Below are 14223 nucleotides of genomic sequence, written 5' to 3' on the forward strand. Positions count from 1 at the left end.
ATAATTAATCATCATCATCATTGGGGAGAGTGTTATTGCATCTGGTTAGACACTGTGAGAATATGATGCTCAACTAGATGGGCCTTTGGTCTGATCCACATGGACCTTCTGAAGTTCTTATGACCCACTTTCTTATGTCCATCTTCCAACACACTTATGCACCCCACATAAATATCTCTATTGTCACAGTTTGCCATGGTCAGGCTGACAGCCAGTTCCACTCATGCACAGCGATGCCTTCAAGCACCCATAATATCAGCCGACCGAGTGCTTCAGCAGGGGCAGCTGATGGACATAGTTTAATTAGCAGGAGAGTAAATTACACTGGGCTCCAAGAGCCCCCGACTTTTTTCTCGACAGCCTGGGAAAATGGAGAGACTCACATTTTCAATTTAAGGTTTAGTTAGATAATGCCTATTGGTGCCAATAGATTACAGAGTGGATATTAAATGCTACAGGATTTGCAAGAGGAGATGGCAGGCAGAATCCGTAAGCAGTCTGGAGAGGCCAAAGGCAGGCTAAGGAGCTAAACATCCCCTGGTATTTGTGTTTTACAGTTGAGACGGAGAGAGAGAACGGGTGATGCCCGTACATCATCGCTGCAGAGGTGACTCTGTATCAGAGGTGTTAAATCTGTTCACCTTGCGATACTTTCTGATTCTTGCAAAAATGTGGGTTGGGGAGGAAAGAGTATTTAACTAACAGGAAATCCTAATCAACACTTTGTCTTTCTTCAAGTACCACTTGTCCATCCTGCTACAAGATCAAGAAGATAGGAACATAAGGAGAGCCTGCTGGAGCAAATCAATGACCCATCTAGTCTATAGTTTAATTTGGTGCTCCATTAAGTACTTTTTCGTGGTATGTCCTGAATTTTCCAAGACAGCTTCAGGACTGCAATACCTCAAAGACTGCCTCTTCCCATATGAACCTACCCAGACCCTGAGATCAACTTCTGAGGCCCTCCTTCATGTGCCTCCTCCTCAAGAAGTCCAGAGGGTGGGAACACCAGAACGGGCCTTCTCTGCAGTGGCTCCCCATCTATGGAATGCTCTTTCCAGCAAAGTTCACCTGGCGCCTTCATTATACACCTTTAGGCACCAGGCAGAAATGTTCCTTTTTAACCAGGCCTTTGCTTGATCTGATGGGCATCCTATACCCTTTTAAAATGTGGCTCTTTTTGGGGGGGGGTTGTTACTGGGTTATTGCTCTTGTTTTGATTTTATATACTGTGATCTTTTCTGTCAACTGAGACCTCTGGGTATAGGTTGGTATATAAATCCAATAAATAAAATAAAAAACTGCACTTTAACATTCCTGCAGATAAAATGTTCTGCAGAACATGCTGAAGGTGTTGTTGTATTTTCTTTTCTTTTTCTTAATGAAAGAGGAGACTCCTTTGCACATGACCTGCATGATGGGGAGACATGTGAGTGACATGGGCAGTCGTCTATTGATCATTCAGGGTTCCTGGATCCAGGAATGCCCACTATATAAAGTATACATGATAGGCTTCTCCATCTCACACATCCATGCAATGTGACCTCGGAGAGCTGCACTAGAGCAAAGCCAGGGGACTCTTGTGACTCTTACATTATGGCAGATTTGCTAATATATTATGCTTCAGAAGCCAATGCAATGAACCAGCTATTGTACAGCAGTCAGGAAGGAGAAATGTCCCTATTTTTATCTATAACATGTTGGCTGGAATCTGTGTGTGGTTTCCTCACCACATTACTAAGTAACTAGAGGCAAAACCCACACAGCTGAAATTACTGGTGTGGTGGGAGAGTTGTATTTCCCCAGGGACTGATTTGCTCTCTGAACAGCGTTAAGCCTATGACGCTAGGAGGCAGGGGGACACTGAGGGCAGCTGTACCAACCTAGAAAAGAAGGGAAATCCCTGCTAGTGCAAGGGATATGTAAATGAGGAAGGGTTGTGTAGGGTGCTTGCTTGCTCTGGGATGGGGAGGGGAATAGCAGCTTTGAATTTTGCTTCCTAGTAGGATCCCATTGGGTGGGAGGGGCATCCTGGGTGCTTAGCAAGTAGGAATGAGCAAATCTCTCCATTCTCAGTTGGCTCAGTTTCTTATTTTTCCATTCTTCAGTTCTCCACATTTCTCAGTTTGTGATTTTTAAAAAAACAACACACAAACACCCTTGAAAATTCATCAATGATTCCATGCAAATTTCTCATCATAAACACAGTTTTGTAAGCTAGTTTTGCCAGATCTAATGCATTTTTATATGCCATTTTCCCACCATTATATACATTTTTCTACACACCTCCCCTAATCACCTATTTGCAGACATTATTTGTTGGGAAACAAAATTCAGATAAGTGTGAATTTTGAAGGATAGCCTAGCTTTGGGTCACATATTGATTTGGAAAGGGAGAATTCAATGGATTCACACCAACATCTGAAATAAACTGAATTTCTCTTACCCCTCTTACTGGCAATGAAAAACAGTTGTGTTTTGTTTTTTTGTTTTTTTAAAAGGGTACAAAAATAAAATATGGGTTCTTTTTGAATAAGGAGAGTTCAACAAGTCTTCTATTCTATTCTATTCTATTCTATTATTATTATTTTTATTAAAGTTTTTGTCTTAAAAAACAAACAGATAAACAGGGAGAGGCACATCTACTTTAATGCAAATCTGATGCTACACCAAATTAAGATACAGCAAACATTCCTGAACCATAAGCCATTTTTTAAAAAAAGCGGGGGAGAAATGCTTGCTGTATCAGTTTTCTGTTTGCTAGCGCTTCATCCCTTTCATGAACACCCGGTCCATTCCCCTCCCCCTCCAAACAAGAACGTTTCTGATATCTCTCAGTCTGTTGGTTTTTTTGGAATTAATGGGGAAAGACAGCCATCTCCCCCTTTCTCCAGCAGAAACGATGTTTGCTTGCCTCCCTGGGGTGTCAGCGCTTGCAAATTAATATTTGCGAATCATTTTGAGACACTCTGCTAGCATCTGTTTGGCGAGGGGCAGAAGAATATCAATTATTGTCCAAAAACGTATGTTGAATAATGGGCTGGCCTGTTTGTCTATGCCTAAGGACCATCTGGGGGGCAGCAGAGATGACGGATGAGGAGCTGCAAGATTACTAGTTTAATTTATAAGCGGGGGAGGGGGAATCCCATATAAATTAATTACCGCCAGTATCTGGGCATGTATTATATTTTTCAACCTCTTTTCTGAAAGGTTAGAATAAATATTAACCTCCTGCACCCTGTGCTAGAACTGTTCCTTCTGTTTATAGATATTAAGGTTAATGGAGAGCTCTTTAGAATGAATCCTGCTAGCAGATGGAGATGGAACGTAAATGAGTTTGTTCTCAGAAATGCTTCATATTCCTCGATCTTTTGCATTCAGGGGTGACGATGCCTGAAATTTTGGGGATGGATCTTACGTTTGAGCTGAATGTTGAATCCCTCACCAATTAAGAGCTCTAAGTTCAATGGAATGTGATTGATTTTATTTTCAGGATGCTAGGGAAATTCATAACGGGGAGCTGGAATAAAATACTTAGGCCACATCCGAACCATACGTTTAAAGTGCTATGATAGCGCGTTAAACAGTCGTGGCTTCTCCTCAAAAAATTCTGTGACAAAAGCATAGCAAAGGTGAGGGGAGAGAGAGTCTGTGATGGCCAGCAGGTAATGGCTTTTCCCAGCTGCCTTGTTCCAGCTCTAGGAGCCTTCATAAGGGAGCTACAGTGGTACCTCTGGTTAATAACTTAATTCGTTCTGGAGGTCCATTCTTAACCTGAAACTGTTCTTAACCTGAGGTACCACTTTAGCTAATGGGGCTTCCCACTGCCGCCACACGATTTCTGTTCTTATCCTGAAGCAAAGTTCTTAACCCAAGGTACTATTTCTGGGTTAGCAGAGTCTGTAACCTGAAGCGTCTGTAACCTGAAGTGTCTGTAACCCAAGGTACCACTGTATTTCCAAAGGGTGTTTAGTTGTTTTTTTAGTTGTTGCTTTTTTAACAGAGTTTTATAGATTGTTTCCAAGATGATTTGTTAATCATTCTATATGATTTATGCTGCATTTGTGATGTTCTATTATGTTCTATCGTGTTATTGTTCTTCATTGTTTGTCAGCCACTTTGGGATCCATTTGAATGAAAAGCAGAAGGGAAATATAATCAATCAATCCAATCCATCCTGTGAGCCAGAGGTAAATGCCTGGAGTTGTAATGCATCGAATTCCTGTACTCCCGAAACCTGAATTCTACCTTGCCATAAGCAAGGAGCTGATTCTGGATCGGTGTATCCTCTTCCACCTCCACCTTCCCCTAAGCCAGGGCAACTAAATTCTCACCACACTTCCCTGACTATCCAAGCAGATGTGTTGGCAGGTGGGGCCGTCAAACCCCCCCCCTTCCCCATAGCAAAGACAGACAAACAGCAGCACAGACCAAATGGCACAGATGAATTGCAGTGGAACAATGACCCCTGCTGGGCACATCTGTGTGTGCACCCTAGTTCCTGCTGCTTTTATGGATTAGGCTGGGTAACGAAGGCTGGTGTTGGAGGTCGGCATTGCTGGGCACCTGCTCAGGCCCACATTTCTGCAGGGCTCTGCTGCTGCACCTTGCTGTGCTGCCACTGCCTGTTCACCTGCCCTCCCTGAGCTCTCAAGCAATAACAAGTTATGAGGAGAGGTGGCAGCATCCTTCGCATGCGTCCTCTGCTCAGTTGGACGGAGGGAAGGGGTAAGTGGGGACTTCATTGAGGGGCCCCTCAGGGCACCACACCCAAGACCCACTGAAACTTGACACCAGCAATGGTTGCATGAACTGACTCCCCTGGGATATCAAGTACAGTGGTACCTTGGAAGTCAAATTGAATCCGTTCGACTTCCAAAATGTTCGGAAACCAAGCGCATCTTCTGATTGGCTGCAGGAAGCTCCTGCAGCCAATCAGAAACCACGGAAGCCCCATCGGATGTTCGGGTTCCAAAGAACGTTCTCAAACTGGAACACTTACTTCCGGGTTTGAGGCATTCGGGAGCCAAGGTACGACTGTATTCAGCGACTGACTTGACACAGTTAGGAACTGAGCTTGGATAATGTGAGTTCCTTCCTCCTTCCATTCCCTCCTTTGGAAAATACTTTCCTTTCCCAACCAATTTCAATGGAATTTTGGAATTAGGAAATGTTGCCTTATTCTCAATGATCCAATTACAGCCCCCCTACCCCACCCCCACCCTCCCATTCATAAACCCTTGAGCCTTGCCCTCTGCTCTTGACTCAAAATTTACTTGGTAGTGGTGGGGCAACAGCTAGAGTGATCAGGAGACATCTCTGTGGGATGCCCAGTCCTCCCAGGTATATGTAATACTGAAATGACAGGGTGCCAGAGACTAGAGACCTGAGACTAGTTTTCCAAGACAACCAAGTACTCAGTAGGGATTTCACTTACCCTGGGAAATAAATGTCCCAGGGCTCCTTGTGCCTGTGCTGAACTTGCTGATGGAGTCCCAGGTGTACGAGGCATTGAGATATGCAATTCCCAGGGTGGCTGTTATCCCTACAGAACTCTCTGGTGACCTAGAAAATGTTGATTCCCAGGGCATCTTCCTGACCTGCATGCACTCGTGTGTTTAATTTCATATTCTGAGTTTCAGAAACGATTTCCAGACTAATGGTGCTTGGTTTTTCTTGCAGCTGAGAATTTCCAGGCAGAAACATTCCCATTCCAACCCCAGTCAATCCAAACTTTGGCAAAACTGTTACAAATATATGCTCAGCAATCTTTTGAGCCTTCAGAGAATATCTTGGGGTTATCTGGCATTAGAAGTCTCATGGGACAATTGTTTTTGAAGCAAACCCTTTTGAAGGAAATACGTTTCCCAGTTCACCCCACCCCTCCAGGCTCAGAATGCTGAATTCTGAACATGGCAACAGACACACACAACTGTCTTGCCAGGAGCTGAAGTGTGCTAGGAGCCCACTAGGGTCCAGATTTTCCTAAGGCAGCCATCACAAGGGAAGAGCTACGGCCAGTGGCAGACTTTGGGCTTTCAAATTTCAGTGGTGCCCTGAACATAAGAAGAACCTGGCTGCTGGATCAGGCCAATGGCCCATTGAGTCCAGCATCCTGTTCTTACAGTGGCCAACTTGATACCTGTGGAAAACCGGAAAGCGGAACCTGAGCCCAAGAGCACCTTTGCCTCTTGTGGCTTCCAGCAACTGGCATTCAAAAGCATAGCTGCCTCTGACTGTGCAAGCAGACTATATCCATCATGGCCAGCAGCCATTTACAGCCTTCTCCTCAGGAGTAGGGCTTGTGTGCCAGACCAGGCAAAACTCTGCATTTCCTTTGTTACTTCCTCCCTGGAAACTGAAACACATCAGCTGCTGCCTGAAACACCCTTTGCTTGCATCTCTGAGAGCTGGAAGGAAAGCATTGGCAGCCATTTTAGAAATAGGAGAAGATTTCCTTTGATTGCCTTTTAATCACAGTAATAACGGTAATGGATGCAGCAAGCGGAGTGGATGGGGAAGAGCCAATAAGCCGACATGTGTAGGATAAATGAGGAGAATTTATAGCCATCTTCTCTCAAGCCCCTCTCTGTGAAACAGCTCTGACCCGTCAGTTCATTATAGGCAAAGTTTCAAAACAATATTTTTTTTTTAAAAAAAACAAACAAGGAACACATAAAGAAGCAGACAGGAATCAACCCCTATCTTCCTCTTATGAGATGATATTCAAGGAGGTTGTAATATTGATCATTCACAAAGTCTCCGCCCCCCCTTTCTAGTGTTTCCTTGCCTTTGATAAAGCCACTCCTCCTCACGGAGGGGAGGTTTTGTGGGCGGGACGCGATTTCTGCGTCATGCAGGGGGCATTATGCCCCCTGCCCCACTCACCTGGCTGGCGCACCACACCCACAGGTAAGCTCCCAACCGGGCGGCTTGTAGGGGGCGTGGTTTGTGGTTTAAGATACCGCTGCGCCAGCCATTCTGCCTCACTTTTCACCTTCTCCGGTGGTCGTGGATCCTGTCCGATGCCTGTGTGGCGGGGGGCCATGGCACGACCCTCGGTGACATCAGGGGAGAGCTTATAGTTGTATTAGCATCAACAGGCTCCACCTACTGGTGAATAAACCCCCTTTAGGCTCACCCCTCTCCGAGTGGGTGGAGTCAATCTGTCGTGGTCCAATGCCTAAGCCAATACTTTCTCACTTGCTGTAATCAATAAAGTTGTGGCCTTTTCTTGCCCATTAGCCTTATACACTGTGTCTGTGTGTCTTTATTCCACAAAGTGGGGATCGGGTCCTCGAACCACAATAAAATACAATATTTGAAACCTTTTATTTTTAGGATGAGCCCTGAACTTTACAAAACAAGCAAATCATTTCCAAGGGCTACAGGTGGTTCTTATTTTTAATGTTTGGCGCCATTAAGTACATAAGGAGATCAGGGCAAACACCTATGAAGCCCAGCATTCAGTTCTCATGGTGATTAAGCATATGCTTTTTCTGGGATGCCCTTAAGCAGGAAAGGAGCACAATAGCCCTCTCCTGCTCATGATCCAGTGACTAGTGACCAGAATTGATCCTGGAGGTGATGCAGCCATTGTGACCAGTCGCCATTTACAGTTATATATCTTCCAAGAATTTGTTAAATTATCTATCAGCTCCTGTGTCCTTCAGGCAGCTTGATCTGAAGAAATCAACAAAGCAAAACACCACTTTCTATACAGCATGGGAATAGATGTGGCCTCCTGCCCGTAATGTAATATTATATTATATTTAGGGAAGAGTTTGGTAGTAGACCAGCTGCTTTGCCTGCAAAAGGTTCCAGGGCCAATTGCTGGCATCTCCATGCAGAGCTAGGAGAAGAGACTGCAGTCTGAAACCCTTCAGAGCTGCTGGCAGTCAGTGGCGGGAACATTGAGCCAGATAGAGTACTGGTCTGACTCACTATGACAGCTTCCTGTGTTCCTCTGTGTAATACACCTGCAGATGAAGATGCTGTCAAAAGGGTCAACTCCAGGAACTGGTGGAAGTTGGCAACTTTTGTTCCAAAATAATGACAATTGGTGGCATGCAACTAGTATGAACTCAGAGTAGATGGATTGAAATCAACAGCGGTGTGGGTGGGTGCATGTATACTGTTGGAAGTAATCCTGAGGATCATCTAGTTCAAACCCCTGCAATGCAGCTGTCCCATACAGGGATCAAACCTGCGACCTTGGTGTTCTCAGCACCACACTCTAACCAACTGAGCTATTCGAACTTCTCATGCTCATTCATTTCAGTTGTTCTAATCTGAGTAGGCCTAGTGTCAAATTATACCCATTATTATTTTCTTGACTGGGTCTAACATTTAGATGCAGAGAAGATTAGCAACAAGATTGCACTGGAGAGGGAAGCCACAGAATGGGACTCTACAGCCCATGAATTTTCTGCTTGTACTTCTTGTGATGTTAACATATGAGAGTGTTGGAGGAGAAATAGTTAAACAGGTTACCCAATCAGGACCCAGGGGGGTGGAGTCAGTGGGACTATAAAACCAGCTCTGGGAGAGGAGTTTGTTAGGAGTTGGGTGGTTGGTTGGAGTGGGAGTGAATTGGGATAGAGTTGTGGGTAGGTTGAGTTAGTGTAGCGAAATAAGCTGAGTCAGGAACAGTTAGGGGCTAGGAAGACAAGTAAATACCTGAGAGGTGGTTTAGTGAGTGAGAGCAGCTAGTGGAAGTTATAGGGCTGGATAGGCAACCCATGATTGTAATTGACCGATACCGTTTATTAAACCACACGCTTGTTAAACTGCAATAAATAAACAGAAGTTTATGCTCCAATTTAACCCTGACTGGACTCAGTATTGTACCAGGTAGGGCCTAGGTGGTGGCAGTGATAAATAAAATGGTGGCACAGGGATCAATAGACGGTGAAACGTCCGGGGACCCTGTGTGATTTCCACACTTCTGCTCTCCCCCTTTGTTCACCAACAGGGTACGGCCTCACTGCCCCCTCCCCACAAAGAAAGCACCTCCGCCCCTTTGGCCAAGAAAGAAAAAAAGATATATTAAAACATTATAACACAACGTCACCTGTAAGAGAATTCCTGCCAAGTCCTCACTGCATACGAAGGAAAACTAAATTGTATGCACATGGGATGCCATGTGCAACATCCAAGCACAGGTTTATGCGGAAGCAGAAGTGAATTTTTGTACAAATGAAACATCTGGCAAAGGAAAATAAATCATTCCAAATGGAGAAAAACAATATTTTTTTTATTTTTTTTAAGTTCTACTGTTCCATTTTCAGGGACATTTACAAAGCAAAGTCGTCTACATAAACCTCCTTTTTGAAGTCAATTAACATTAACTTGTCACTATTAGTGTTTTAAACCAGCACCTCCGCCTCAAAAAGCCTCTAAATTGCCATATCATCCAGAACAGGGAATGTTGTAAAACAAAAGGCAGAACAGTGTGACAACACACACACACACACACACACACACACACACACACACACACCTCAAATTCAAAGGACAGAAATCTGTAAAAATAAAAAAATAAAAAAATTACAAGCCCTTCCAAGCTAGCTCCCTTGAGACGCTTGCCTCCCTCTGATAATTTGCATCTCATTTTGCAACCAGGGATGGATCCCTAAAGGGGTCCTGTTTGTTGTGGATCAGGCCTGCCTTACAGCCAGCCCTCTTCAGCCAGGACTTTATTATTACTAATTCATAATTTGTTAATTTTATTGTTATGAATTCCTTAAGTCATTTATGTACCCTTTTGGGGGGCCCTGGATGTGTGGAGTTGCCTGTCTGGTTAGCAAGACATACTTCATACAAGGCATTGTTGACTTCATCACTACTACGTCCAGTCTGAAGTTCAGCCCCAGAATCATTTTCTGGAGGGGAACAAGCGCAAATTAAGAGCTCTTTATGGAAGAGGACCATTTTGGCAGCAGTGGGTTGTTGGGTTAGTTGTTGCTTTGGATTCTTCCAATACGCAGATGACTAAGAGGGAGTTTAAAAGGAGGATCTGCAAAGCACACTCTCTTTTGGTGATCCGCTGGTTTTGATTTCCTTTCACACCACATTCATAGAATCAAATAATTGTAAGGGATCCTGGGGAACGTCAACCCCTTGCAATGCAGGAATATGCAGCTGTCCCTTATGGGAATCAAACCTGCAACCTTGCCATTATCAGCACCATACTCTAACCAATTGAGCTATCCATTCAGGTCATGTCTGCCACTTATGCTTTGCTTATTTGCTCTAGCTTCACCTGGAGTGTTGCATTTCTTTCTCTCAGTGACACCTTTAAAAAAAAAAGGCGTTTGGGAATAAGCAAAATAAGCTTTGCCAGCTGAAGGAACACTGGTCTTGCAAAAGCTCCCTCTTTCCTGCAAGCTAATCCACCATGCTTAATCGAGATCATCAACACCACGAGGAACAAATTGCAAATGCATGAGGACTTTCAGGCAGCGATTACAAGGGGAACAAGACTTCAGGTAGTCTATTTTGCCATCTTAAACTGTGCTGATGCAAATGCGTTTTGCTTGCATTATGCCTCATCCCGCAGGTTAGCAATAGATCCGTATCCCCAATTACGTGGCTTTATTTCAGTGGCGATAGCTAAGGAGGGGCAGCCTCAATTGACTTCTTTGGGACACGGAAATGTGGATAGGAATGCAAATGATAAAATTCTGCATTGTCTCTATGGAATGGGAGGGGGGATATAAGGCATGTCCCTCTTGCTCACTGGAAACCTGGACGTGATGCTCTCAGCAGCCTGTTCTCAACTGGCCTCTCTCCAGCTGTCTTCATGGATAACTTACAGGCATTCTTTCCAACATAAAAAATGATTATGTTCAATTGAGTGGGGTGGGGAGGCTTCATAGTGCACTAATAGAACAAGGCAAATCAGTCACCATCATGAGATCTAGCAACCTGCTCTGAGCTCTCTCTTTCTCTGCCTTGTTTGTTTATTTTTTAAAACACTACTGCATAATTTTTATTACCTTAAAGAACTTTCACCCTGAAATGAAAGCAACAACAAAGCAAGAACAGTCCAAAACAGTGACAAACAAAATTCAGGGTGGTTGTCAGGGAAGAACAGGTTGGGCTACAGAGAAAATTGCTTCAGCAGGTTACGAAATCTTTTTCTACAGATGGTATCAATAGGACCTTGGATGAGAGGTGCTTCCCCCTCTAAGGAACTGTTTAGAAATGAGACAAGATGGTCCTTAGGGGCTTTGTTGAACTATATACTTTAAATTCCCTTTCAGTGAAATACATCTCTATCTATACATTCCCCCACATTTCTCAGACTTCTCAAAACCTGCCTCATTTTCTGCATTTTGGAACATTTCTTCTTCAAAAAATAAGAACTCCCCAGAATATAAGGGGTCCTAGTGTCAAGATCTTTCACACCATAAACTTTTAAAAGTTTAAAGCACTGGTTTAAGAGCAGAGTGTAGTTTAAGTGGGGAGGGTCTTGCTTCTTTCTGCAGAGGGCTTAGCTACAAGGTAATTTCCAGCATGCAAAAGGTGTGACCTCTGCTAGTCAGATGCTCTGTGTGTTTGTTTGTTTGTTTGTTTGTTTGTTTGTTTGTTTGTTTGTTTGTGTGAGTGAGCGTGTATATTTCCAGGTATCAGGTGGGGGGAAAGCAAGCTGGTATAAAGAACAGGTGTGAACAATAAGTCCACTCACCTTTTTTGGTGGGCGGTGTTGTGTCCAGCCATCCAGGCCCCTGCAGTGATCCAGCGTGGGGACGGGGAGTTGATGCCGCCCTGGTGCTGTCCCAGCCACGTCACTGGCACTGGGTAGGGTCATGCCCAGTGTGGCCCAGCTGGCCAATCAGCACCAGTGGGGGCATGGCCACAGGAAATTTAACCACAGAGTGGTTGGGGACCTCTCCTCTCTCAACCTTTTGCCGGATCTCCCAAGCCACCCACCCTCTTTTCATGCTTTGCTCTGACATGACCTTGCTATGGACAAATGTCAACCGCCATATTGTTGGGGCCGGGTAGGAATTTTTTCCACTTGGCAAACTGGCACCAGCCATTGGTTTTTTGCCTGCCTTGTAGCAATTGTCACAACTTTGTGAGATTAGGCATTGAGTAAGCCTTTGTTTGGATGGAGGGGAGGTTGTAGCCTCCACCTGCCCCTCCTCGATAAGGGTATCTTGTTAAAGGGATCCAGGGGTGTGGATCCTGTCCAATGCCTGGACATGGGCTAGGGCCATGCCATGACCCCAATGGGGACCTTTCAGCGTATCCCTACTTGATGTAAGTCATAGGGCTCCCCTTATTGGTCGTTTACCCTTAGATGGACTTCCTCCAGACAGGTGAGAGTCGAGATATAGCCTGGCTTCACCCAATGCCTAAGCCAAACTGCTCACATCTGTAACCAATAAAGTTGTGGCCTATTTGAACCCATAAAGGAAGAGCCCAAGTGCTTTAAAATGTGTCCAGTTTCCACTGAAGATTGAGGCTCTTAGGACTTCGTAGGAGATGGCCAGTGACCTTCAAGCTTGGGTACCAATTCTAGGGACTGGGTGAAATGGTTCCCATGATGACTGTAGCTCTTTGGTTAGGACGGTACAAGCCACAGCAACACCCTTGCCCTGGTTGTCACCTCACACTGATTCAGTTTGCAACAGAAGGTGCACATGCACACACACACACACACACACAGAGAGAGAGAGAGAGAGAGAGAGAGAGAGAGAGAGAGTCCCGTTGTAGCATTGTAAGAATAAATCTCAGAACTTCCAGTAATAACTCTTCTTCTAGATAATAAAACAAAACAAGTGAACCAGAGCATATCAGCCAATATCATCAGAGGGTTGAGGGGAAGGGAATAGCTGAGACATCTAATCAATCTTCCATTAGCAGGATAGATTTCGCCCACTTTCTTCTATAATTTGAGAAGCTGGATGGCTGGAGGGAGGGAGTATGTATCAATGGGCCACCACGCATCCTTTCCCTATCAATTCACACCCCATGCCCGGTTAAGTAGCAACAAGGAATTGTTAGAAGTTTGTGGGTTTTTTCTTTTATTGCTGTTGTTATTAGCAAACAGGTTTTGGGGTTGCATCTACACAGCAAGAGCCTCCATTAAAAGTCAACAGGGCGTATCTGATGGGAGTGGGTGCAGTTATAACAAACAGAAAGCTGGATGAAAGCAATAGTGGTTATGCTGAGAATTCCAGCGGCGTGGCACAGACCTTCTGGTGGGAAGAAAAGTGATGCCCAGCTCAGATTTCATCTTCCCTACTAGACACCTAGCATGAGCTGAGCAGATAGGTAGGGGGAAAGGGATGCATTATAGAACTAGGTTTGCATTTGGGGTTATTTTCTCAGGGGCTGAAAAGCTGTTACCAAGAATAACATGACGGTGCCCTAATACAGCTAGGGAGATGGTCTTCATTCCCTCCTAGAATGGGGCATGCACTACTGCATCTTCTTCCTAGAGCACCATTCTCCACCTCCCATCAGTTACAAAAAAATAAGAAAGAAAAAAGATTAAAACAGCATGGTTAATACAGCAGCAGCAGTAGAGACATCCATGAAAATTTTCATATGTTCTTCCTCTCCTAGCACAACAGACTCCTCTTGTAATCGTCTACGATCAAGGTGCTTCATTAGAAGTGACTCCATTGCCCTTGTTGACATAGAAGGGCCGGTAGTGGGACTGCAAATGGAGAAAAAGAAAAAGCACAGGGTGTTTTTAGATTAAGAAGCAGATGGATAGACTTGTTGCCTTCTGCATATCTGATACCCATTGCCCTCCTCCTTGCCAAATGGAACTGCAGCTCATCAAACTCTATAAGGTCCTGTGTATGCAAATTATTATCATAGACTCATAGATTTGTAGAGTTGAAAGGTACCCCAAGGGTCATCTAGTTCAACCCCTCCAGTGCAGAAATCACAGTTGAAGCTTCCCTGACTGAGGGCCACCCAACCTTTCTTTAAAACCCTCCAGTGAAGGAGAGTCCACCACCTTCTGAAGGAGTCCATTTCATGGTCAAAGCAGAAACTTTTATAACATTCAGTCAGGATCTCTTTCCTTGTCATTTGAATCCAACGGTTCAGGTTCTACCCTCTGGAGCAGCAGAAAACAAGCTTGCTCCATTGTCCATCTGTCCCTTCAGATATTTGAGGAAGACTATCAGAGCACCTCTCAATCTTCTCTTCTCCAAGCTAAACAGACCCAGCTCCTTCAACCATTCCTCACAAGGC

General features: G+C 44.5%; 1 protein-coding gene across 3 annotated transcripts in view; it reads right to left on the reverse strand.

Moving 5' to 3' along the window:
• Nucleotides 1-9235: 9235 nt before the first annotated feature.
• Nucleotides 9236-14223, reverse strand: part of TRIM29 (tripartite motif containing 29) — a 48248-nt gene continuing 43260 nt past the window's right edge. For all 3 annotated transcript variants that reach the window (XM_083714043.1, XM_083714042.1, XM_083714041.1), the window contains one exon: nt 9236-13675. In XM_083714043.1, the coding sequence (XP_083570169.1) occupies nt 13626-13675 (50 nt within the window). In that variant the 3' untranslated portion in view covers nt 9236-13625. The remainder of the gene's footprint in view (nt 13676-14223) is intronic.

This window comes from Podarcis gaigeae (genome assembly GCF_964106915.1).
Source record: "Podarcis gaigeae genome assembly, chromosome: 15".
In the NCBI taxonomy this organism is placed as follows: Eukaryota; Metazoa; Chordata; class Lepidosauria; order Squamata; family Lacertidae; genus Podarcis; species Podarcis gaigeae.